The following is a 25,812-nucleotide window of genomic DNA, read 5'->3' on the forward strand; positions in this document are numbered from 1 at the left end:
AGTTCTCTAGAAATTCTAATGGCATACTTTTTAGTTCTGTAAATAACAAATTGGGTATTTGAATCAGTTGATTAAATGCAAAGTGGCATATTAACAAACTCAGTATAAGGGAATGTTGAAAGATGTGTGAGATTTGAATTTAATAAACGTTAGGGTTAACTTCTGTAAAATAAGACCATTTTTAATATTTTCCCTTCCATATTATAGCAACACAAAAGGATATAAATACTTTCAAAAAGTAAATAAGCATCTCCTTAACTTTTAGTATCCCTGATTTTAAAGCATAATTCATGAACGCTTATTTAATTAACCTACCCATTAAAGCCTATACCTCTGAATATCTGGGTCTGGATTGTCTAAGACCCTGAAATCCTCGAGATACTTGGTGGATAAATAAATGGTTGTTCCTAGGCCACTATGCTGCTTGAGGCATTTGTGTTAGTCTGTGAGACAGATCCATTTTTTTAAATGTGCAGAATTGGAATCAGAGCATTTTAAACATTACATTTATTTGGACCTGTCTTCTGAAAATGTTTTTAATTCTAAACTTTGGTCCCTACCCTTAACTAATCTTATTGTAAATCTCTCATCTTCTGACTTCAAAGAAACTCCAGCGATCTTCAGTTCTTGATTTCTGTGGTTAAGATTGCAAAAGAGAGTAATATTCTGTAGTGCTGTGGGTTTGAATAAGATACCACAAATTAACTTCCTTTTTGTAGTTTAGCAGTAGCTTGTACTTACAGTATGGCTTTAGTACTTTGAAAGTATAGTAGACAGTGTGTTTATGTTTGCTTGAGTTATATCCCAACCTCCCTGCTGAAGCAGGCTCAGGGTGGCTTACAATTTATAACAGAACAACAATAAAAACATTTTAATTAGAACATTAAATTAAAAGAGTTTGGTGCTAATTTCAGTACAATTTAAGGATGGCATTCAGTAATCTTGAACATCCAATAAGATCTAATACAGTGTGTATCCATAAAGGTCTCTCAGAAGGTCATCAGAAGAAAAATGCTTTGACTGCAATAAGTGGCCTTCTAGGGTGTTGTTGGTGTGATTCCTGCTGGAACTTGAAGTATGACTGAAGATCTGCCACTGAGCTCTTTTTGGACACACAGAACAACAACCTCCGCTCTCTCCCCCCCCCCCCCCGGAACACAAAAAACAAAACCTAAAGAGGGAGGGGCCTTTTGAATGAGAGGGTTTCCTCATTTGATCGAGTAATTAAATATCTCCTTCTAGTCTTTATTTTGCTGCCACTGACAAACTCATATTCTACACATGGTTTTAGACTCACTTCTCAGCATCTCCAATAATAATAATAATAATAAAATTTTATTTATATCCCGCCCTCCCCGCCGAAGCAGGCTCAGGGCGGCTAACAACATCCATAGGTATACAATAGAATAAATATACAGACTTTAAAATTAACATTATTTAAAAACAATTCAGTGCACAATTAACTTAACCTGACAGCAACAGTGATGTTCCTGACGCTATTTCTGTCAGTTTACACAATAACGAGGGTCCTTAAGCAATTAGAGGATTTCAGGTAACAGCACTGGAAAAAAATCTGCCATACTTGATGTAGACTAGGATTGCAAGCTCTAGGTTGGGAAATCCCTTGAAGTTTTGGGTGTGGGTTCTGGGGAGGGGGGAGTTCTCAACAGAGTGTAATGCCGCAGAATCCAATTTCCAAAGCAGCCGTTTTCTTCAGAAGTGTTAGCGTAGAAGGCAGTTGAGCTGCCAAGTTTGACAACTTGGCGTACTAAACTTTGGGAGTTCTTTGTTTTGGATAAATTGACTGATACTGTTGTAACTGTTAAAAAAATCTGGACCGCGTTAGTTATTAGATAAATGGTTGCCTTTCTTGAATTATGTGTTTGGCAAGGAGTTTGTGTCTGGCCGTGATATATATTTAGATAGCACTATATTATTATTGGCATTTCATTGTCAGTACTTGGTCGCTTATTGTTTTTTCTGTACACTGTTCCGTGTGTGTTAATTCTGTAACTATTTTTCAATAAAACTGTTGAACTGGGCAGTTTTCTCAGTGGGGGATGGTAAGTAGTGGGGTGCTGCAGGGCTCAGTACTAGGTCCGATGCTTTTTAACTTGTTCATTAATGATGTGGTTGGAGTTGGGAGTAAGCAGCGAAGTAACTAAGTTTGTGGAATGCACTAAATTATTCAGGGTGGTGAGAACCAGAGAGGATTGAGAGGCACTCCAAAGGGATCTGTCGAGGCTGAGCAAGTGGGCATCAACGTGGCAAATGAGGTTCAGTGTGGCCAAGTGCAAAGTAATGCACATTGGGGCCAAGAATCCCAGCTACAAATTGGTGGGGTGTGAACTGGCAGAGACTGACCAAGAGAGAGATCTTGGGGTCATGGTTGATAATTCACTGAAAATGTCGAGACTGTGCGATTGCAATAAAAATGGCCAACGCCATGCTGGGAATTATTAGGAAGGGAATTGAAAACAAATCAGCTTGAAATATTCAGTCCTGGATAGTAGACTGGATTCCTTCCCACCACTCTAATGGAGTCAGCCAGTTTTTGCAATTCCGCTTCCATGCTCTTTTTTAAAGAGGGGCTTGAAAAAGAGCACAGAAATGGTATTTTTATCTGCATGAACCTCCAGGTGGTAGCAGGAGATCTCTTCAGGTGACAGAGATTTTTTTTCCCAGTTAAGAACATGAGAGAAACCCTGTTGGATCATGCCAATCCAGTTCAACATTCTGTGTCACACGGTGGCCAAAAAAGAAAAAGGTGCAATCAGGAGGTCCACCGTGGGGCCAGGACACTTGAAGCCCTCCCACTGTGCCCCCCCCAAGCACCAAGAATACAGAACATCACTGCCCCAGACAAAGAGTTCCAACAGTATGCTGTGGCTAATAGCCACTGATGGACCTCTGCCTCCATATGCTTATTCAATCCCCTTTTGAAGCTTGCTATGCTTATAGCTGCCATGACCTCCTGTGGCAGTGAATTCCATGCATTAATCACTCTTTGGGTGAAGAAGTACTTCCTTTTATCAGTTCTAACCTGTCTGCTCAGAAATTTCATTGAATGGCCATGAGTTCTCGTACTGTGAGAAAGGGAGAAAAGTACTTCTTTCTATACCTTCTCTATCCCATACATAATCTTGTAAACCTCAATCATGTCACGCCTCAGTCAACGTTTCTCCAAGCTAAAGAGCCCCAAGCGTTTTAACCTTTCTTCATAGGGAAAGCGTTCCAACCCTTTTATCATTCTCGTTGCTCTTTTCTTCACCTTTTCCAATGCTATAATATCTTTTTTGAGGTGTGGTGACCAGAATTGCACACAGTATTCCAAATGAGGCCGCACCATCAGTTTATATGGGGGGGAAGAGTAAGGTACCCCCCCCTTTCTTCTCAAACAGATTTGACAGGTGTGACCCCACTCTAAGGCGGGGCGTAAAGGTCACGGCAAGAGTGGGGAGGTGTGACATCACCCAAAGGGGCATGGGGCTTAAAGGTCACGGCAAGAGAGGGTGGGAGCAGGCCAGGGTCATCCAATGGGATCATAGGGGACCACGTGACTGTATTTTCCCAATGGCGTAGGAGCGGGCAGTTTGCATTTGACCCTTCCTCCCTAAGCCAGAAGGTGCCACCATTTTCCCCCCATGGGGGGTGTATTGGGGATGTTGTATGTGTTTTGAACTGTATTTTTGGGGGGGATGTGCTTTGTACGGTTTGGAACAGAGGGGGGGTGCTTTTGCAAAGGTAGTGAAAGATCTCTAGATGGTGCCTGGAGGAGGCTGACATCCCCCCCTATTATATAGGGGTTTAACTTGTGCTTTTGAAACTTTTCTTCACGGGAGTTAAAAAGCTCAACGTTCCAGGAGGTTTGCTGCATTTAGAATAAACAGGAGTCCCCCGTCCCCGGCCAAGCAGCAGTTATCTTAACAGTTTGCCCCTCCAGCCTGACAGCTTTTTTGCAAAAAGCACAGTGGAGCAGACAGGAAAAAAGAGATTTTGTGCCAGTCACTTTGCCAAGCAAAGAGTGGAGTCAGTTCCTCCCTTTCTGGCAAGTTAACCTTTCAACCGTTTCAGCAGGGTCAGCCCCCCCCCCCCTCCTTCTGGCAAGTTTGCTTTCCACCTCTTTCTGGCAAGTGAACCTTAACTTTTTCTGCAGGTCAGTTCCTCCACCACCCTTCTTCTTGCAAATGAACTTCAACCTTTCAGCAGGTCAGCTCCTTCCCTTCAGGCTGCTGACATTTGACATTTTGCTTTGGAGGAAAAAAAAAACAGAACTCTGGTCTGTTTATAATTACTGCAGGTATTTTTTCAAAACTCTCAGTGCTTTGAAATAAAATAAAATAAACACTTTCTATCTCGTAAGAAGGGAGGCTGTGAGGCAGTTTTATTAAAATTGGGGGGGATTTTTTTTTGCTCCCAACGCCACCCCTGCCAGGTAGGCAGAGGGGAGAGACCCGATTCATGTAGGTGTACCTTGTGACCACTCTACAGACACATCTCGGGGAGGGGAACCTTATGGCGTCGTTTGTGGGTGGTAATCTACAACCCAGAAAACACATACTGTGTGGTGCTTAATGAAAAACATAATCCTTCACAGTATGTTAGGGGAGGGGGGGGGACAGCTAGGGTGTTTTAAAAATAAAATGACAGTCTCTGGACGGCATAGATCTGCAGGAAATGAAACTTTGGGGTCAGCCCTGCAAGGTAGGCCAGATCAATTTAGAATGGGGCTGCTGCATTTTCCAAATCCTAGCGCAGCAAAACGAAGTAATTTTAATGTGGCTGAAAGTCTGGCAAAATGTAATTCAGACACTACCAAGTAGAAACAAGAGAGATGTTTGCAATGAATGGACATGGCATACTCAAAACACAAGTTCCAAAGAGTTTAAACTGAGACTTTCCTTGTTTTTAATAACGTATGCTAGACAACCAAGGTGGGAATGGTTCTACACTCCAGTTAAGGAATCCTTCTGGGTGGAAACTTTTGGTGGCCAGTGGACTAGGCGCTACGAATTTAAAAACACTTCCCTTCTAGTATCAGATCCAACAGCAATATGGCCAAAGTTAAAAGAGAGTCAGGAGTTGTGGGAAAATAGAGGGTTCTTATGTAGACATTGTAGTCCTAAAATGGAATCAAGGGAAGAAACTAAAGAAAGGTTCTTTAGTAACCAAGATTTGGAAAGCCCAGAGGGGGAGTTAGATCCCCAAGGGCCAGATTAGAAATGGGGTTGGGTCCCAACAATTGGGAATCTTATATTTGGTATCATGGTTGGTCTATTTAAGTTGGATGTTTTTCATTTCAGAAGGGGATTTATTCTTACAGGCCCATGAGATCACATATGGAAATTTAGTTGGTATGTTATCCTTGGGGACCTAAATTAGATACTAGAAGCTTATGGCATGGGATACCAATTATTGTAAATAATATCAGTTATAACATGACAATAGAAAAGCCTAATAAAGTAACTGAGGATTTGGTTTTAAGAACATAAGAGAAGCCATGTTGGATCAGGCCAACGGCCCATCCAGTCCAACACTCTGTGTCACAGTGGCAAAAAATTTTGGATATGGATAAGCTGGAAATTGTACAGGAAGTGAGGAAGGATATGAGGGATGTCCCCAGTATATTGGTATAGTCTGGGTGTATAACCCATTTAAGCAAATTGGTAGAAAAGGAAATAAAACTTGTTTGAAAGAGAACACTAAATATTCTCCACTTGTGAAATTAAACCACCAAAATCAACTGAGCAGTTCCAGTTAATGCAAGTGGATGGAGATATTACAAGGCTTCTACTTACATTAATAACACTAATGTAGGGCAATAACATTCTTCATATGGTATGTATATTTGTAGGTAAAGATGTATTACTCCTCCTGGATTATATTTTCTAAAAGAGAGAGGAAAGTCTTCAAACTATCATAGGGAATGTTAACAAGTAGCAAGGGGAGTTATTAAACTGGGTGATAACACTGGTGAAAAGCAAAGATTTCTAGAATGGCACCAAAATTATCCAAAAATGGGATTCAAGTGACAGGAGTTTTGTGCTGATAAAAAATAAATGGTACAACCTAGAAAAAACATTATAGGGATAAGTATAGGATCTGCAGCAATATCTACACATGTTTAATTGTTCAATTTCAAGATCGAACGGTATGTGTTTTTATAACTTTTGGAAATGTTATTTGTAGAGTTCTAGAAAAAAATTGGTGGAGATTTTCAGCAGCTTGAGGTGCATGCAAAACAAAATAGAGTGGCTTCAGATTATTTGTTTGCAGCAAAAGGGTATGCTTGTATAATAGGTCAGACTTTCAAGAAGAGTTACGTAAATAAAATAAAGGAGGGTCTGAATAGTGTTACTGTGAATCCAAAGGGTATTTAGGAACAGTTGTTTTCTTGGTTATCAAATTAGGGTTGGTTAAAAACAGATATTAATGTTTGGACTATTATAATTGCAGATATTGTAAGTTATTGTTGCTTAGCTGTGCTTACCTGTTTGCTGGTAGTGTTTAAGAAATGGGACGATGAAATCAACAACACAAACGCAAAGAGTAAAGTTTATGTTGGCGCATCTTGAGGTCACTTTAGCTCAAAGAAAAGGAGTGGGGACTGAGGGAAATGATTTCGATGTTTGAGCTGAAGTGAAACCCGGTGTGCAAGGGCTAACTTTAGCCAACAGAGAAGCAGGAGTGAAACTTAGGGATGCTACATATTATAGTGAAATCTCTGTGTTAGACAGAGTTTGATACATCTCAAGGCCATCTTGGCAGCGAGCATGCTTAATAGTTTTATGCATATTCAGTTTCACGCCCAGCATAGGTAATTGCTTCATTTGCATGGATATGGAATACATGTTGAAGGTGGGGGTTCATATTAAGGAGTTGTTATGTAAATTGTGTGTGTATGGCATACCAGAAAGTTGTAAACCTTGCTGTCTCATTCAATGAGACAGCAGGGGAGGGGCCTGTTGGTCGGGATCAGGATAAATTGCATGGAATTTTGTTAATGTGCGGAGCTTGCCTGATGGATTGCTGCTGCTGCTATCAGTAAATCTATGAAATGGATCTACCTGACTGACTTTCTCTTTTGGAGGTTCAGGGGGAGCCCGTTTATAACAGTATATCTTAAATTCATTTACATTTTCACAATCCCCAGAACTCTGCTGGTGTATTTCTCCCATTGTACATTAGATAGCATATTTTTATAGGTAACATTGTGTCTCCAGTGCTGTATCTGAAGAAGATCTGTGTACATTTTTAAAAAGTGCTAAAGTTTGAACTTGTATGCATTTGTGCAATTACATAAAAGCTACACGGTAAGAGGAAAAAATGTTAAGGGTTGTGAAAACCTCATTTGGAGCGTGTATTTATAGATTATAAACTTCTATTAACTGCAAAAACCTCTTTGAGAAGACAGAGTACTAGGCCTGCTCTGCAGGGCTGATTATCTGATTTTTTTTTAAAATCATTTTCATACAACTCTAAGCAGACTGTAATTTTTTTAAAAAAAATCCTAGCTGCCTCCCCCTCCCAAGCATACTGTGAAACAGTAGGACACTCTTAAAAGTTTTCATGTGGTTTGTTAGCATGCTCCCATGTTGCAGAAAGCCTCACACTTTGGCTGCATAGTTTTGGTTTTTCTGCAAATTATACAGGGTTTTCATAAAACCAAGCCTGTTTGCCTGCATCATGAACTTTCTTAGGAATATACGCTTTCTTTGATAATTCAGTAAGGAAAAAAAATTTCTACCCCATGTCATTAGGAGTGTCTAGACCCCTTCTTTGAATTCTGCTGCAATGTGTAATTTCCCCTGTCATCATTGTTTATTTACTTCATTTATGTTACTTTCTCCCCTCCTTCATTTTATTTTTTAAAGCACCCTTTTGAGGTAGGCTAGGATGAGTGTTTTGGCTTAAGGTCACAAAAACACTTAAAATCCTATTTTATTGTCTGAAATGTACCATGTTTGGAAGAGATCTGAGCAACAGCCTCCCCCCAAACTCCCCCAGACATTTGATAAAGTTCCTCATCAAAAGCTCCTTAGTAAGTTCGACAGTCATGGTGTAAAAGGACAAGTCCTCTTGTGGATCAAAAAACTGGCTAATTAATAGGAAACAGAGAGTGAGTATAAATGGGCAGTTTTCACAGTGGAGGATGGTAAGCAGTGGGGTTCCGCACGGCTCAATACTGGATCCGATGCTTTTTAACTTGTTCGTTAATGATTTGGAGTTGGGAACAAGCAGTGAAGTGGCTAAGTTTGCGGATGACACAAAATTATTCAGGGTGGTGAGAACCAGAGAGGATTGTGAAGCACTCCAAAGGGATCTGTCGAGCCTGGGTGAGTGGGCGTCAATGTGACAAATGAGGTTCAACGTGGCCAAGTGCAAAGCAATGCACGTGGGGGCCAAAAATCCTAACTATAAATACAAGTTGATGGGGTGTGAACTGGCGGAGACTGACCAAGAGAGAGAGCTTGGGGTCGTGGTAGATAACTCGCTGAAAATGTCGAGACAGTGTGCGATTACAATAATTTTTAAAAAAGGCCAATGCCATGCTGGGAATTATTAGGAAGGGAATTGAAAACAAATCAGCCAGTATCATAATGCCCCTGTGTAAATCGATGGTGTGGCCTCATTTGGAGTACTGTGGACAAAAAAGATATTATAGCACTGGAAAAAGTGCAGAAAAAGGCCACTAGAATAATTAAAGAGTTGGAACACTTTCCCTATGAAGAAAGGTTAAAACGCTTGGGGCTCTTTAGCTTGGAGGAACGTCGGGGTGACATGACAGAGGTTTACAAGATTATGCATGGGATAAAGAAGGTAGAGAAAGAAGTACTTTTCTCCCTTTCTCACAATGAAAGAACTCATGGACATTCAATGAAATTGCTGAGCAGTTGGGTTAGAACTGATAAAAGGAAGTACTTATTCACCCAAAGGGTGATTAGCACATGGAATTCACTGCCACAGGAGGTGGCTACGGCTACAAGCATAGACAGCTTCAAGAGGGGATTGGATAAGCATATGGAGCAGAGGTCCATCAGTGGCTATTAGCCACAGTTTATCGTTGGAACTCTCTGTCTGAGGCAGTGATGCTCTGTATTCTGGGTGCTTGGGGGAAGGGGCACAGTGGGAGGGCTTCTAGCGTCCTGGCCCCGCTGGGGGACCTCCTGATGGCACTTGGGGTTTTTTGCCACTGTGTGACAGAGAGTGTTGGACTGGATGGGGCCATTGGCCTGATCCAACATGGCTTCTCTCCAGTTTAGGGAGGACGGTGCTTAGAAAAGAGAAGTGGTAATCAACCTGGTACAACCTAATGAAATATTGTCTTGTTAGTTCTGGGTCTCCCCTCCTGCATCCTGGTGCTTGGAAGAATGGGCTACTAAAATCAGTGAGAATAGCTGTGTCTTGAGGCCTTAGAAAAATTAAGGACCCTAAAAGTCTCAGTCACAAGTACGGTTGAATTAAATTTTGCCAGGCTTCCAGCCACATTAAAGTTACGTAGTTTTGCTGTGCTAGGATTTGGAATATGCAGTAGCCCCATTCTACATTGATCTGGCCTGCCTTGCAGAGCTGACCCAAAAGTTTCATTTTCTACAGATTTATGCAGTCCAGTCATTTTATTTTTAAAACATTCTAGCTGTTCCCCCCCTCCCCCAACATAATGTGAAACATTTTCATTAAGCCCCACACAGCTGTGAGTTTTTCTGGGTTGGGAGGGTACCCCTATCACCCCAAAAACAACATCACAAGGACCTCCTCCCCAAGACGTGTCTGTAGAGGTGTCACATGTCATCCCAACTTGAATCAGGTCTCTCACCTCAGCCTACCTGGCAGGGATGGCGTTGGGAACAAAAAAATAATACCCCCCCTCCCACAATTTTAATAAAACTGCCTCACAGCCTCCCTTCTTAGTAGATAGAAAGTGTTTATTTTATTTCAAATCACTGAGAGTTTTGAAAAAACACCTGCAATAATTATAAACAGACCAGAGTTTTTTTCTCTCCAAAGCAAAATGTCAAATGTCAGCAGCCTGAAGGGAAATTTTAGGTATAGATTCTAAATTTTAGAGCTATATGATAGGTCCAGATTTTGAGTTCTTATGTATGGATTTTAAATGTTAAATTTTAGAGATATTCCTGTTATATTTAGATCAATTTTATTCTTAAATGTTTTATTGAATAGTTTTTGCTTTTGATTTGTACTGGTCATTGGCCGATTAAATTGACAATCAATCGGTAAAGGTGCTCCAACCCTTTATTGCCTTCTTCTGTACTTTTTCCAGCTTTGCAATGTCTTTTTTTGACCTGTGGTGACTGGAACTACAGTATTCCAAATGAGGCTGCACTATAGATCTATAGAGGAATTATAATATTGACAGTTTTATTTTCAGTCCCATTCCTAATAACCCCAGCAAAGAGTTTGCCTATTTCATTAGTGCTGCATAGATTTTGACACTTTCATTGAGCTATGAACACAAAGGCCGTTTTCCCACTGACCTTACTCCAGAGCGACGTCCCTCTTCACCGCGCAGCGTCTGTGCGGATTTCCCACCAACTGCTGCGCACAACCAGAAAGTGCCACGGCTTTTGTGTCGCAGATGTAAACCGCTAAAAACCAGTTTACATCTGCGACACAAAAGCCGCGGCTCTTCCTGGTTGTGCGCAGCAGTTGGTGGGAAATCCGCGCAGACGCTGCGCGGTGAAGAGGGACGTCGCTCCGGAGTAAGGTCAGTGGGAAAACAGCCAAAGTCTTTTCCCCTCAGTTTCAGCAACTTCAGATCTCATCCACACACTTACCAGCAGACATGCCCTTTTATTGGCAGAAAATGGCAGCTGGATAAAACTTTCTAAATTTAACATGTTCTGGAAGGAACTTACATTTAGTATACAAGGATCCTTTGGTATATTCCCCAGTCTTTAACTTTATTATCCAACAAGCCAGTTAAATGCTATTCTGCGCTGGTTTAGGCTGGATGCTTGTGGTAGTCCACATATAATTAAATACAATCTGATTAGCAACACTAGGTAAACTAAATGAAGACCATGAAAGATATCTTAGAAAAGCTTCTTCTTGTGTCTCTTATGCCCAAATAAATCATACCAGTACTGAATCATGTTTATTTTTTAAAAACTGCTGTTCAGAATCAGTATTCCATTTGCCCATTTATCAATACACCTATTCTCAGAACTGTATTGATACATGGACAAATGGAATATTTGTGTGTGTATAATGTCCTACATCAATATCTGATCATAGAAAGAAATATGCTGAGAGAAGTCACTTTATGGAGGATGGAGAAAAATGGCCAACTTTCATAAACTTTTGGAGGAAAACTCATTAATTAAATCTAGGAGCACGTGTATGATTTTTCATAACGAGAGTAAAACATTCTGATGCTAAGTTTATATTCCTCTTATACATTGTGGGTTGTATCTGATGGAACCATGAATGGAAAGAGCTCATGGAGGTTCTTCTGTTTCCCTCTCCAACCAGTTTTGTGCGAGTCTTTAAAACCCTCTACTGAAATTAGGGGATCCTTGTCAATCAAGTGCACCTTGGCATGTGGGAGCTGCAACACTGAAGATGCAATCAAGCAAAAATTCACCCCTTGTGTGAATGGGCAGCTTACTCTGCTTACTACTGGCAGCTTAGCACGTCTATCAGTAGAAGTCAGAAGAAGAGGTAATATGGCCCTGCTCATCCCCTTCACCGCAGCCCTTCATCTCACAGTACATTTTGTTAACAATGGTTCCCTAATCCTTAAAGATTTGCAGGGGCGCAACTAAAATGATTCACCTCTGTGAGTTCCCTTTGCTCCCACTTCTCTAGGAACTCCATCCCTGATGTATTGCTTGTTTAAAATAGATTATGTTTATAACTTTTCCCTCTGCTTTTCTGCGAGAGAGAAATTGCTGCTTCAGGTGATTCAAGAGTAATCTAAACATATAACCTTGCTAGATTATAGCCTGGAGCACAAATCATGGTTCCTAATCACATCATTGTAGCTTTCTTCCCCTTTCTTCTTATGGTTTTGCTGAATGCATGTATTGAAACCGAAAGAAATTGGAAAGTATTTCTTGCTTTACTTGTGCTTCCTCTATTCGGTTAGTTTAGTAAAACACACCCATTGCTGCTTTTCTAATCCAAGATCTATAAAAAGTAGAAGAACTAGGACTGAAGGGCGTGCCTGGAGAATAGTGTTCAAGTCTGTACAATTGATGTGATAACAGCATCATAAACCCAGCACTTCCCCATATGAACCATCTTGTGGCTCATTCATACAATCAAAATGGATTCACAAGAACTTGTATCATATATGTGGCATACAGGTGGAAGCTGGTTTGACCAGCGCAGAATCCTCACCCCCATGCTCTTTTTCATTTCCTGGTTGGCTTGTTTCATGATGTGCAAATTGGGAGGGGAGGAGTGAGGACTGAAGCCACTTTTACTCATGCAGTGTGGTCGTGATCAGAACTGGGGCTGCGTAAATCTGGGAGTAATAGAACTCCTCACAGACATCTGTTAAGAAGGCCTCATGACCCCAAGTACCTTTTGTAATGTCAGTCAAAAATCTTTGCTGACATAGTCCTTAGCCCTGTTCATGAGCATGGCACTGGTAACACCATGGTCACAATAGCAAAGATCAAACACTACCTCATATACCAAAGTAGCCAAACCAATTAGGTTTTCTCCCAAGCTAATAGCTCACATGGTTAAAGAACAGCTGGTTCAAGAGTTCAGTTCTTCACTAAATACTGTTAAAATAACCCAGCAGAGTAAAATGTTTCCACTTTACAATAAGTCAGTATTTTGGTATTTAAATCATTTCTGTACTTAATGAGCTGTTAGCTTGCTATTCTTTAGTTTTTCAAATTTTAATCCACTTCTGATTTGGTTACATTAAAGTTGCATAGATGTACTCTTAGCTATGCAGCAGTAGAACTCATTTCAATTGAGTACATATTTGATTTTTAAAAAATTAACCTTAAAATGCTGTGTCACATGGGTTCTTCAGTGCATAAAATTGCACATACGAAACAGGATTTTATTTTGATTTACTTAGTAGAGGCAAAGGTGAGGAGGACATTGATATCGTTCGTATTGAAATTGTTTGTACAACTTTTATGTGATCTTCGTACATGGCTTACACTGGTTAACAGTTTTTATGTTCCTGTTGCTAACCTTGAGTAGTTGCAGCATTCATTCTGCTTCAAGTTTGTGAGAATATTATGTGTTGCTGCAACAAGGATATGTTGGTTCTGTCTGCTAGCAACTTTACTTTGTGGGAGTGCTTGTTCTCACACGCCATGTTGTGCTTTTAACGCAGCTTGAGTCCTTCATTGTATCACTTCAAGCAGACCTTAACACATTCAGGCACTGAATGCTATAAGACCAAATTCTTGCTGAGACAAAAGTGCATTTGAGCTGTACCGCTTTGTTACGGCAGGTGCAGATTTTCAGGGTTGAATGCCTCTCCACGCGCTAACTTCCCTCACACAGAAGGAATCATCAAGTCAGGGATGGAACCTGAACCGTTCTCACTAACCTGCTAGATTATATGGATGAAATTGTGTGGAGAAGCATGAGGTGATCCTTTTCTGAAATCAAAAGTGGTACAGCTCAGACACTTGTAGCACCTCCATGAGAATTGGGCCTGAGTTCTCCTGTTAAATTTATTGATGCAAATTCTTGCTCAATTCACTTGGAAGGCCTCTGGTATGGTGATATGTCTGACTGACCCATGGTAATCCAGCAAGCTTCCGGTAAGGATTCAAGTCTGCGTCTCCCAGTTCAGCTAAGACTCTAACCACTATACCACACTGGCTTACAGCAAAATGAATGGGTTTGGGGGGGAAAACCTAGAAAGGTACTGGTTGTAACAGCTACGTCGTGGGTACTAGTTCATTTAATGGACTGCCTCTCTCAATATATCCCCATGTGCCGGATATGGTTCTCTAGCTGCCACCTGCTGGCTGTTCCCCCACTTAATATAGTTCACCTGCAGAGCCTCTGCCATAGCCTCTATTTATGGAGTGGACTTCCTGGGGCAGTGAAGGGAGCCACCACCTCTTGAAATTTTTTAGAGGTGCTGCAAGGCAGTTTTATTTGTAACGGTTTTTAATGGCTTCAGGCATGGTCTGGTATTGTACTGCGCATGTTTTAAATTGGTTTTATAAGGTGCCTTGAGCCAAGAAGGAAAGGTGGGGTATTAATGTTTTAATAAATTAAAACCAAACGTCAGAAACTCAATTCACTGCCTCCTTTGGGAAGATGGGCTGGTTTTTGCTTCCATTGATAGGGAATGGAAGTAACTTGGAAAGTCCGGTGCTTCGTGGAGCCCAGCCTGTGGTCGCCAAGGACAGATGGGCAAGCTTACATAGCCCTGCTACCAGCTTTGTGGGCCTTCCTGTGACAGCTGCCCTGTTCGTTTTCCCTACTGAATAATGTGGGAATGAATGGTTGCTTTCCGTTTAGTAGCAAGCGATTGATTCGGCCTTCCAAAGTCTGTAAGCGTAGATGACTGGAGAAGGCAATGGCAAACCACCCTGTAAAAAGTCTGCCAAGAAAACATAATAATATGACATCACCCCATGGGTCAGTAATGACTCAGTGCTTGCACAAGAGACTACCTTTATCTCCCCCCCCCCTTTTTTTTTTCCTCTTTTTTTTAGGAATGTGTTGGGTTTTCTTTGACTTGGTATGTGACATAGCCATTGCTTTCCCTGCTGCACACTGTTATTTAGAAGGTTGGGGCTATTGACCAGACTTGGTCTGAGGTTTGGTTAGGCTCTAACTAGCGGTAGAAAGAATTAATGGAGTTTGCTAGTATGTAGGTACAGCTATTTGGTGAGCACCCTGAGGCAAGCAATAATTAAGGGAGAGCTTTCCCAGAGCAGCCTTTCACAGGCCCATTCAATAGCGGAGGACAAATCCTTTAGTGCCGTGCAACATCAACCTATCTTAGTTTCCTGAAGAGCAATTTTTGATGGGTGAAGGTACCCAGATGCTGGAAGGTGGAACAGGTTTTCTGTTAGACATAACACTTTCACTTTAACACTGAAGATAATTTTATGGTGCTGATAAGCTTTAAGGAGTTCCATTCACATGTTCTGTGTTTTGTGTTTTCACTCTGAGATGGGGGGCAGTAGAAATGGAAAAGTATTTATAGTGCTGTACCAAAATCAACTACTTAGAAGTCTTTCTTTTAAAAGTATGAAGCAATTAGTACAAGTATGAGGACACAAGCCATAATAGACATCCTATTTTGTCATAACTTGTGGTATATCTGAGCTTTGTGTGTGCTGACTGATGTCTTAGAAATAAGCTGGCTGCTTGGGTCTTGGAGGCTAAGCCTCTTCAGAATAAATCAGAAGTTCTGCCAGTAGTGTTCAAGCTTCCATGAACCTTGAAATGAGAGTACAAATAACATATGCAATCTAATCGTGCAGAACTGGAGTTGCAGCAGAGTCTATAAATCGCAGGGTACAGTAGTAAATACTTGGTTTTACAGAACAAACAGAAGCAAAACAGATAAGCAGAAGTTCAAAAACCCAGGTACTTCTGAGCTCCTAAACAGTTGGTTCAGGTAGCTGGAAGCAGGTTTATACCATGCGTTGTGGTATGGTGCAAGATCTGGTCACTGCCACTTCTTCCTGATTTCTACTTTAAACTCTCAGCTGTCTGCTAAAAGGGTGCTCAAATTAGAGGCTTCAGCCCTTACATCTTTTCTTTAAGCCTTAACTAGTGAAAGTAGGGCAGGGGAGAAGAAAGATACAAACACATAAGTTTGGGGTGGGGGGTGGGGTTGTTTTGCAAATGTTCTTGTACCCTTGATAGTAAGGAGGGCACTACAAAAATAGAATTGTGTTTAATTGTTTTAATTGAAGTCCTGCAATTTGAAATATTCCACTGTAGAATGAATTGAGTGACAGATCTTGATGGATTTTGTCTGACTTTGAGCCTGTCATAGAAAAGGTGATAAAACAATGATCCATTCTAAGCCCTAAAACCTTTTTTTCTCTTTTTCCAGACCATGTGCTCTGCAGTAATTCAGATTTATGCAGCAGATCGCAATGCTATGTGGTCAAAGAAGTGCTGTGGCGTAGCCTGCCTTGTGAAAGACAATCCACAAAGGTCTTATTTTATCAGAATATATGATATCAAGGTAATGATCTCTGCTATAGAAATACATAAATAGGACGATCTGTACTCTAGAGGATGCAAGTATATCAAATGGTAGGAAGCAAAAATTAGTCTGCATTTAAAAAGTTGTTACATCCTGTAGGAACAAAACTGAATGTGTTGGATTTTTGCTTGGTGCATGTTATCCCTTTAAAAAAAACATAATTTAGGGATAGAAATAGAGAGAACAGCACCTTCACTTCCTGACTTTTGTGGCAGAACTTATTGTTGTTGAACAAAAAACTGCTGTGTAACTTGAAAATATCTTATCTCTTAGGCAGAAAAAACAGCCACGGTGAAGATAGGAAGTAAAGGTTCAATTATGAGAACAATTATGTGTGTGTCTCTCCCTATGGACGCCTCATTGTTGGATCATGGCTATGCTCTTTTAAAAAAAAAATGAGGCAGTCTGTGCTATGGGGTGGGTGGGACTACAGTTATGAAGTATTTATATTTGGATGGAAGGAATCTATACAAAACCTGTGCTGTTTTCACGCGTAGGACACTTCCAAAGCCATTATTTAACAGCTGAATGGTGCAAGTACCAGGGAACATGTCCTCAAGATAATGTCTTTCTTTTGATTTCCAAAGGGAGAGTGCTGACTAGGAATCTAGGAATTTCTGAAGTACATTGGAAACTTAACGTTTTTGCTAATTTATGGGGGTTTTTTTATGGTCTAAGTGTTTGTATTTTTCTTTCAGGATGGAAAACAATTATGGGAACAAGAACTCTATAATAATTTTGTATATAATAGTCCTAGAGCGTATTTTCATACCTTTGCTGGAGATGTAAGTGCTCTGTATATCTTCCATAATTAATCTCTTTAAAAAAAAAAACTTGCGCTTTCCTCTGAAGCTGGCCATAAAGTATCAAGTCATGTATATTTGAGATGTTTATATTTATGCTATTCGAGGTTGTCCACTGTGCTCGCATGTGCAGAACTTCTCATTTTTGTTGCACAGATATTTTTCTTGATAGTTCATGTTTTTGAAGACTTATTGAAAACTCATGGCCATGAAGTTTGCTTGCTTTCAGTGGGATCCAAATACAGCCCAGAGCCACAGTACAGGATGTGTTTGGCTTCAAGTTCCAGCTGTTGAGAACTTGACTCCCCAAGTACTTCAGGGCCTGACTTGGATCAGCACCAGCAGAAGAGAAGCGTTGCTCCCCGATGCCTTTTTCCTGAGCCAAAACTGCACAGGGGGCAAGCACCTTTTTCTCCATTCTGGAGCTGTACATGCAGTCTCCCCACATGGGGTTGCCAGTCTCCAGGTGGGGCCTGGAGATCTCTTGCCTTTACAACTGATCTCTAGCTGGCAGATCAGCTTCCCTGGAAAATATACCAAAACTGGAAAGATCACCAAAGAATGATAGTTTAAAACAACCGTGGCTCAGTGGTAGAGCATCTGCTTGGGAAGCAGAAGGTCCCAGGTTCAGTCCCTGGCCATCTCCAACTAAAAAGGGTCCAGGCAAATAGGCATGAAAAACCTCAGCTTGAGACCCTGGAGAGCTGCTGCCAGTCTGAGCAGACAGTACTGACTTTGAAGGACCAAGGGTCTGATTCAGTAGAAGGCAGCTTCATATGTTCAACCGCAATATCCTTTCATTAATAAAAGCCCTACCGTGGCGGCAAATATGAGGATTTTCATTGGTTGGCTGTGGGCTACGCAGGATTGGCTTGCACTCTGTCTCTAGTGTGCCATTGGCTGATTCTGCTCCCCACCACCAACCCCGTCAGGCAAGAACCCCACCAGATAGTCACTGACCTCTGAGGGAAGACAGTACTCTGCTGACAGGTTCTCCTGGGGGCTTACTGATCACTACTGTCTCTCTTTAGGACCTGCTGTAGGAAGTCTGGGACAGTCGTTCTCCCCTTCCCCCCAAACAACACTGTCTCAAAGCAAACAGGAAACTGTGAGATATATGTTCACGAGACAAACGGTAGCAGTTACTTTTCTTCAACTAACACAAAAGGAATGTTCATTTGGAGCAGGGAGAGGCCAGTTCAATAGCAGCAGATAAACAGACTGACACTATACAATGTATTAAGCCCCCTTTCCACCTGCAAATACTCTTCATTCCTTCTATTCAAACTAGGCTACAGTGGGCTCATACGATAGAATGGACTCTATTCTGTCCTGTGGGTCCAGTGGACAGATTGGAGTCCATTCTATACTATGAGCCAATAGGACAGAATGGACTGCATTGTATCCTGCGGGCCCATAGGATGGAATGAACTCCATTCTGTCCTATGGACTCATAGGATGCAATGTAGTCCGTTCTGTCCTATGGGCTGATAGCTTAGAATGGAGGTCCATTCTGTCCAGTGGGCCTATAAGATACAGTGGAGTCCATTCTGTCCTATGGTCCCATGAGATGGAATGGACTCCCTTTCGCTTTCCTGCTGCCTGCAAGCAGGAGGGAGCGAAAGGGAGGCTTGCAATGGCTCCGTGGTTCTTACAGCCACCAGTGGAGCGGGTCCGCCTGTCAGCTGCTTGCTTTGAGATGGGGAGCCATTGGAAGACTCTCTTTCACTCCTTCCCGTCCGCAAGTGGGAGGGAGTGAAAGGGAGGCTTCTAATGGCTGCCTGCATGTCTGTCTTCCTTCCTTCTGTTTTTCTTTCTTTCACTCCTTTCTCGCCAACTTTTCCATAACTCTCCCTTCTTTCCTTCCTTCCTCTCACTCTGTCTCTTTTTCTTTTATTTCTATCTTCCTTCTTCTCATTTTTCTTTCTCTCACTCCTTTCTCCCCTTCTTTTTTAACATCTCCCTTCTGTTCTTTCTCCGTATTTCTGTATTTTTATTTCATTCTCTCTGTCTGCCTTCCTTCCTTTCATTTTTCTTTCTTGAATTCCTGAGCCTGCTTTGGCGGGGAGGGCGGGATATAAATTAAAAATTATTATTATTATTATTATTATTTCTCCCCATCTTTTTCCTACTGTTCTTTCTCTCGTTCTTTCTGTCTCTTTCTTTTTCTTTCACTCTGTTTACCTACCTTCCTTCCTGCTACTTCCACATTCATTCCTCCCCGCAATATTTTTCTAGGACCCATTGTATTTTTTCCTACAGCAGGCTTTACTGCTGGTTTTACTATAACTCAAGTAAAGTGTGAAACACTATTAAACTATGTATACAATATTTATAGTATAATACCACATCCAATAGGTCGCCTGTACGGGCACGGATTCTTCCTGTGCTGTGTGAACTGCACTGGCTACCCATTGAGTACTGGATCCGGTTCAAGGTGTTGGTACTTATCTTTAAAGCCCTATGCGGCCAGGGGCCAGCATACGTTCGGGACCGCCTCTCCTCGTATGAGCCCCGTAGATCCTTACGATCAGCAAACGAACAACTTTTGGTAATACACGGCCCCAGAGACGTCCATCAGCCCTGGCCCTGCCTGGTGGAATGAACTCCCCCTGGAGATCCGGGCCCTGCGGCATCTGCTTCAATTCCGCGGGGCCTGTAAAACAGCTCTTTCTCCAGCCTTTCAGCTGAGTCAGTGGGCGTCACTTGTTATCGGCCTCCCCGCCTCATTCCACCCCAAGATCTGCTGGACCTGGACAATAGGTCACATCTGTGAGGCAGAATCTGCCATTTTAGTCTGTCTAATTTTAGATTTTATATTTTAAACTAGTCTTTTACTGTTTTTATTGTTGACTTTTTTTATGATGTAACCCGCCCTGAGCCTGCTCTACGGGAAGGGCGGGCTAAAAATCGAATAAAATAAATAAATACAAATAAATAACAATATATGATAGCTTCTATTCTGGAATTCCATTTTGACTGTGTCGCTTTAAGAGTATTGCAGCCCAAGTTTGTATTGGGAGAGCTTGAACGAAGTCACTTCTACTACCCTGATACTCATATGGGCGTCCAAGCTCCAATCGTTTCCTCTGGTTATCTGAGTTCTTTGCTGAATGATAAGGAGCAATAGCAAACACATCCAAGAATCCATGGAATGAAAAACAGCGAGAGAGAGACAGAACTCATCTTTCCAGAACTTTAAGATGGTTCAATGGAAAAAAATGGCTTCTTTGAAGGGTGGACTCTATGGCATTGTATCATGCAGTTACAAACTCTATGGCATTGTATCATGCTGCCCAAACCCCTCCCACTCCCAGATCCACTCCCAAAGTCTCCAGGTATTTTCCAACACAGACCTGGCAACCCTATGCTCAAACCATTTCAGCTGGGAGAACAGCATGGGGAGGCACCGTGGTCCTAATCTGAGTTTTGCTGTGGAGTGCTTGGACAATTAAGTTCCCCGCAGCTGCCATGTGTCTGCAGAGAGAGTTAGTCAGCTCAGGAAAATCCTGACTCGGCTTGAGGCAAAATGAATTGGGCGGAGGGGCTCACACTTGGCTGAGATTACACATAATGTGCACATTTATGTACAATTCACTAGAAAAATTAAGTCTCTGGGAAATGATTTTTTTTTCAGACATGTCAGGTGGGTCTTAATTTTGCTAATGAAGAAGAAGCTAAAAAATTCCAGAAGACAATAACAGACTTACTTGGACGGCGCCAACGAAAATCTGGTAAATCTGCAGTTTTTGTAATATTCTTCCTTTGTGTATAATGTGAAACAGTGTCCAGAAACAAACATCTGGAACTTAATTGATCATTCAGATTTGTAAGTTAGGCACTTCTACCTCTCAGCTTTTCTGGAATAACTGGGCTACTAATCTAATACAGATGGATTGCTATGGAACTTTTTAGTGTGTATTCACAACATGATGTACTCAGGAGATAACCTAGAAATCGACACTGTAGGGAATACCTCATTCACAAATCTGTGGAAATGAGATCCTTAATATTTAGTCATTACAATAAATGTCAATAGAATTTCATCTGAATAGGGTTCAGTTGTACACAGTGAGAATGAATTGAGCCCCCAAGCAAAACCTGCCTGAACTGAATGGACTTGGGATCCCCCCTGGAGACACATGCCGCATCACTTCTGGGTGGCTTTGGGTGCCACCCTGGTGTGCCTGCATTAGCTGGAAGTGGCACAAGTGTGTTAGCCCCCTGACATGTGCATGCCACTTCTGGATGGTGTTGAGCGCTGCCCCCAACTTGCCCATATTATTTGGAAGTGATGCAGGTGCCCCGGGGGCATTGCCCTATACCTCCTGCAAGTGGCATGCACAAGTTGGGGAGTCTGAACGCTCAAACCAGGCAAAAGCTCTCTCAATATTTGGGCAAGGCCTCCCTCCCTGAACCTCAGTCCAGGGTTTGGTTCTGTTCCCATCCCTGCTAATTTCCCTTCCTGTGCTTTATATTGACTATCTGGAAATGTGTAAATCTGGTGACTCAGTAGTGGTTTCCTGCTATTGCAAATAGGATTTTTTTTCTACTTTCTCTGTAATGCAACTGATTCTATCCTTGTTTAAATTTTTGTCCTTACGTAAAATGTCTCCTTTCTTCCACCTCCTCTATGCTTAATTGGTAGCATGTCATGAGAAAGAAAGAGCCCCGCGGCGCAGAGTGTTAAAGATGCAGTACTGCAGTCCTAAGCTCTGCTCGCGACCTGAGTTTGATCCTGGCGGAAGCTGGGTTTTCAGGTAGCCGGCTCGAGGTTGACTCAGCCTTCCATCCTTCCGAGGTCGGTAAAATGAGTACGCAGCTTGCGGGGGGGAAAGTGTAGATGACTGGGGAAGGCAATGGCAAACCACCCCATAAAAAGTCTGCCATGAAAACGTCGTGATGCGACGTCACCCCAGAGTCAGAAACAACTGGTGCTTGCACAGAGGACTACCTTTACCTTTTTATGAGAAAGAAACCCAAAGAAATTCATGGTAATGGTGAATCCCATTTCCCCGGCTCTGTTTCTTTCCCCTTCATCACCACCATCACTATATCTTAATGGAGGTAACTGTTGCCTCAGTGTTACAGCAACCCAGTATACCTCCGGAAGTCCAGTATTTTTTAAAAAAAAGATATTTAGACATGTTAAGGGTTCTGACTTGCAAGTTAGCGGTTCGGTTTAGTTTTTCAGTGAATATTTTCTGGTACAGAAACTTTCTCATTCAACCACCAGATGGAGTTCTAATTCTGTACTGTAGCCTTGGAAGCCATTCTTGATATAGAATTCAGTTAGGTAATACGATTGCAAATTTACTGGTTCGTGGCACTAATTTCAAACTTCCAAATAGGAGAAATCTCATGTCACTTGACACAGAGGTCTTTGGTTAGTAAAATTAAAATTTCAGCGTATAGTTGCCGAACTGAAATGAAAGTTGTGGTTATTGTCTATATAGCATGTGTTTATACAAAATCATCCTGTATTATTATCACATACGTGCCAATATTTGTGTATTTGAAAATGCATAGTCAACAATTGCTTTGTACCGTTATTACTTTCTTATGTTAGCATTAAATCTAAAACTTGAGCTTGGCTGAATATTTACAGGTTAGGGAAATACAACGTACTTCTACTTGCCTTGCAAAAATGTACACACTTTATGTTCTCTTCTCTACTTTGGAGGAAATGTATATTTTAACTATAAAAATAGCCAGGTGTTGGATGAGGGCGACTCTAGAAGCATTCTTCTAAAACTTCCTGCCATCTGTGAATGAAAGGCGTTCATGGAAGCATCTTCCTGACTTTGCTGCCCTGCAAACCGTGGCTCAGTGTGTGTGTGTGTGAGTGGGGTACAGTAAGAAGGACTGGGAATAGAGCTGATCTGCTACTTTTTTGACCTGAAAGAGGTGTTTTTTCCCTCTTGTTACAGTTTCATCTTGTCACCTCTCCTCTCCCGCCCCCCGCTGAAGAACATCTCAGTCCTCATCAGGGGCTTTTCAGGGCACCAAAAGAGCTGCTTGGGGGCAAGATCAGTGAGCAGAAGGTGTTTGCATAATAGCAGGAGTCATCCCTGTGTGTGCAAGAGAGCTTCTTGAAATACTAAGAGCATGTTTAAGACAGGGAGTGGGAGGACTGATTAGCAAAAGTGACCTGGATCGCTGACCTTTTTGAAACCATCTATGACTTTCAAGAAATCCTCCTTAATAGTAAATTTGTTCTTGGTCTAACATACTGAATTACACTTTGCATTGAGAGCCTGGCTCTCTAAGCTTGTGTTCCACTTGAGCAGTCGCAGTCCTGCTGGGAGATTACTTGGAAGATTTGAGGTCATACACTGGCCATTAGAGGATATTTGTTGTTAAAATGAAAAAAACAACAACCCTATTTTAGCAGTTTGAAATGTGACCTACATTTGTCTAGTAATAACAGATCTCTGAAGGAAAACTAGGAAATGTTTTAACATTCATCTTCATGCCTGAATGAACTGAAATATCTTTTTTCTCCCATTTAAACAGAGAAAAGGAGAGATCTACCAAATGGTAAGATTTTCCTTGTATTAATTATCTACTACCTTCCTCTTTAGACATTTTTTTACTTAATTCCTTAGCTCCTCATCTCCAAAGAGGCTCATGACCTGGCTTGTGTTTAGTCTTTGAACTCTGCAAGGTGAAAGCATCCAGCTCACCCAGGGTCAGTTTGGCACACTCCAGAACCAGTGCATGATCTCCCATTGAAAAGCATTGCCCTGGAGCACTGCTTTGGGGGTCCCATAACTCGGACCCCCAAAGTCCGATCCTCATGAAACTTGGTAGGCACATAGAGGAGAGTTGGCTGGAGATGTCCTGTGAGTTTGGAGCCTCTAGCCCCCCCCCTGGGCCATTTTACATTTGGGCTGGTTTGCAAAGCAAACCACAATTTCCCGATCTATATGCAACCCTTCTGGTTTATCTGTTACTTGGCTTAACTTACTGACTTCAGGCTATCTGCAGAATCTGTGCACAGCTTTCAGCCACTATTAGGGGGATTTTTTACCTTTGTGTTTTTTAAATCAACGTTGGATGGTAGATGCCTTTGAAATGAAAGCTCCCTTTTGCTAGAAGGCTGTCTTAATGTGGCATCGTAAAAAAAAAAAATTGTAGAATTAAACAAATTGGCATTAAGGGTTATATAAAATGCATTAGCCTGTAATTTCCTGGGATTTGTGACTTTATTCTTGTTGGTAATGGAAAAGTCTCTCTAGAGTGAATCAGTTAGCAGAGGTTTTTCTGACCTTTCATCATGATGGTTGGGATGAAAACGGGGATTTATCAGAATTAGTTTTTAAAAAACCTTGCTCAGAATGATGTGGACTACTTGCACTTTAATTCAGAACCTAGAATCTGGTTTAATCTGCAGCAGGCTCCCCTCCAGTAAGGCAGCACTTGGGAAATATATAGAAGTTGCACAAATTCTGCAATGTTTTGTACTGCGTTTTCTGGAAAGTCTTCTGAAGACATACCGGATATCAACATCAGTGGATGCTTAGGGCCACTGTATTGTCAGGTTCTTCCTAACGATGACCTTTATAGGCCCTTTTCATCTTCACTCATTGAGCTGTCGACAGCTAATGGGGAAGGTGCCTCTGTTATGATGGGGAAAATTTTTTTGGATATAAACATGGCAGTGTTGGAAGAAAATGGAAGTTCTTCAGATGATATACATCTACAGATTAATAGTAAGTATGGTTTTCATAAGCTGTGATGAGCACAGTTGCTCTTGGAGTATTAAAATGAGTTGGGAATAAGGATTTGAGGGAGATCGTCTTGGGCAAAAAGATCAGATAAAGTATGAAATGTTCTCTGAGACACGCATTAGTTTTGACATATTAAATGTATTTAAGTTGCATATTAAAGAGCATTTTCCTGAATATGGAGCACTAGGGAGTTACCGTTAGTATACTTTGCCATTTCATTAATCAATATGACTGTCAAGCACATTAAAGATTCAGAGGCATTTTTTATTGCAAATGCCAATTAACATTCAAAAACCTAATTTGACAAATCTGGATGAGTTATGGGAAAATGTTTCTTGATAAGGAAACATAATACCATATTTGGTGACCGGCCTTCTACTTGCTGAAACAAGTAGCCCAGTTGTCCCCTACTACCCCCAGAAGTGTCCAAAGAGAAAGGGAGCACAGCAGGGTCTTTTCCCTTGAAACGTGATTAAACTAACAAAGGCAAAGATACATTAGAAAATATATCAAAATATTTTGATGGGTGTGAAAGGCCAGTTGACAAAATGACAAAAATAATTAGTAAAAACTGGCCTTGCCTGTAAGGAATATATTGTTACAGTATTCTTAGAGGCAGCATCTAAAGCTCTGAGGGATTTTAATCTAGAAATGTTGTAGACTACTTGTTTCTTGTGCGGCTCCATAACATTTTATAGACCCTCTTTCTCTCTGCTTATTCCTTCTTTTCTTTCATCATCGGAATCAAGGTGGTAGATGGAAGTCTCCTATCTAGGCATTAACTAGACCAGCTTGGCTTCACCAAATGTGTTGAATCATGTGACTTCCAATTATATGCTCAGCCAGTTTGGTGGTTAAGTGAGCAGACTCTTATCTGGGAGAACTGGTTTTGATTCCCTACTCCTCCACTTGCAGCTGCTGGAATAGCCTTGAGTTGTCCTTGAAAGGGCAGCTGCTGTGAGAGCTCTCTCAGCTCCACCCACCTCACAGGGTGTCTGTTGTGGGGAGAGAAGATATAGGAGATTGTAAGCCGCTCTGAGTCTCTGATTCAGAGAGAGAAGGGTGAGGTATAAATAAGTCTCCTTCTCCT

General features: G+C 41.5%; 1 protein-coding gene across 2 annotated transcripts in view; it reads left to right on the plus strand.

The window, feature by feature from the left end:
- Positions 1-25,812, plus strand: part of WASL (WASP like actin nucleation promoting factor) — a 54,712-nt gene that overhangs the window by 9,518 nt on the left and 19,382 nt on the right. For both annotated transcript variants that reach the window (XM_060244813.1, XM_060244814.1), the window contains exons 2-5: positions 16,031-16,165; positions 16,885-16,971; positions 20,627-20,723; positions 23,506-23,529. In XM_060244813.1, the coding sequence (XP_060100796.1) occupies positions 16,031-16,165; positions 16,885-16,971; positions 20,627-20,723; positions 23,506-23,529 (343 nt within the window). The remainder of the gene's footprint in view (positions 1-16,030; positions 16,166-16,884; positions 16,972-20,626; positions 20,724-23,505; positions 23,530-25,812) is intronic.

This window comes from Heteronotia binoei, chromosome 8 (assembly GCF_032191835.1).
Source record: "Heteronotia binoei isolate CCM8104 ecotype False Entrance Well chromosome 8, APGP_CSIRO_Hbin_v1, whole genome shotgun sequence".
Lineage (NCBI taxonomy): Eukaryota > Metazoa > Chordata > Lepidosauria > Squamata > Gekkonidae > Heteronotia > Heteronotia binoei.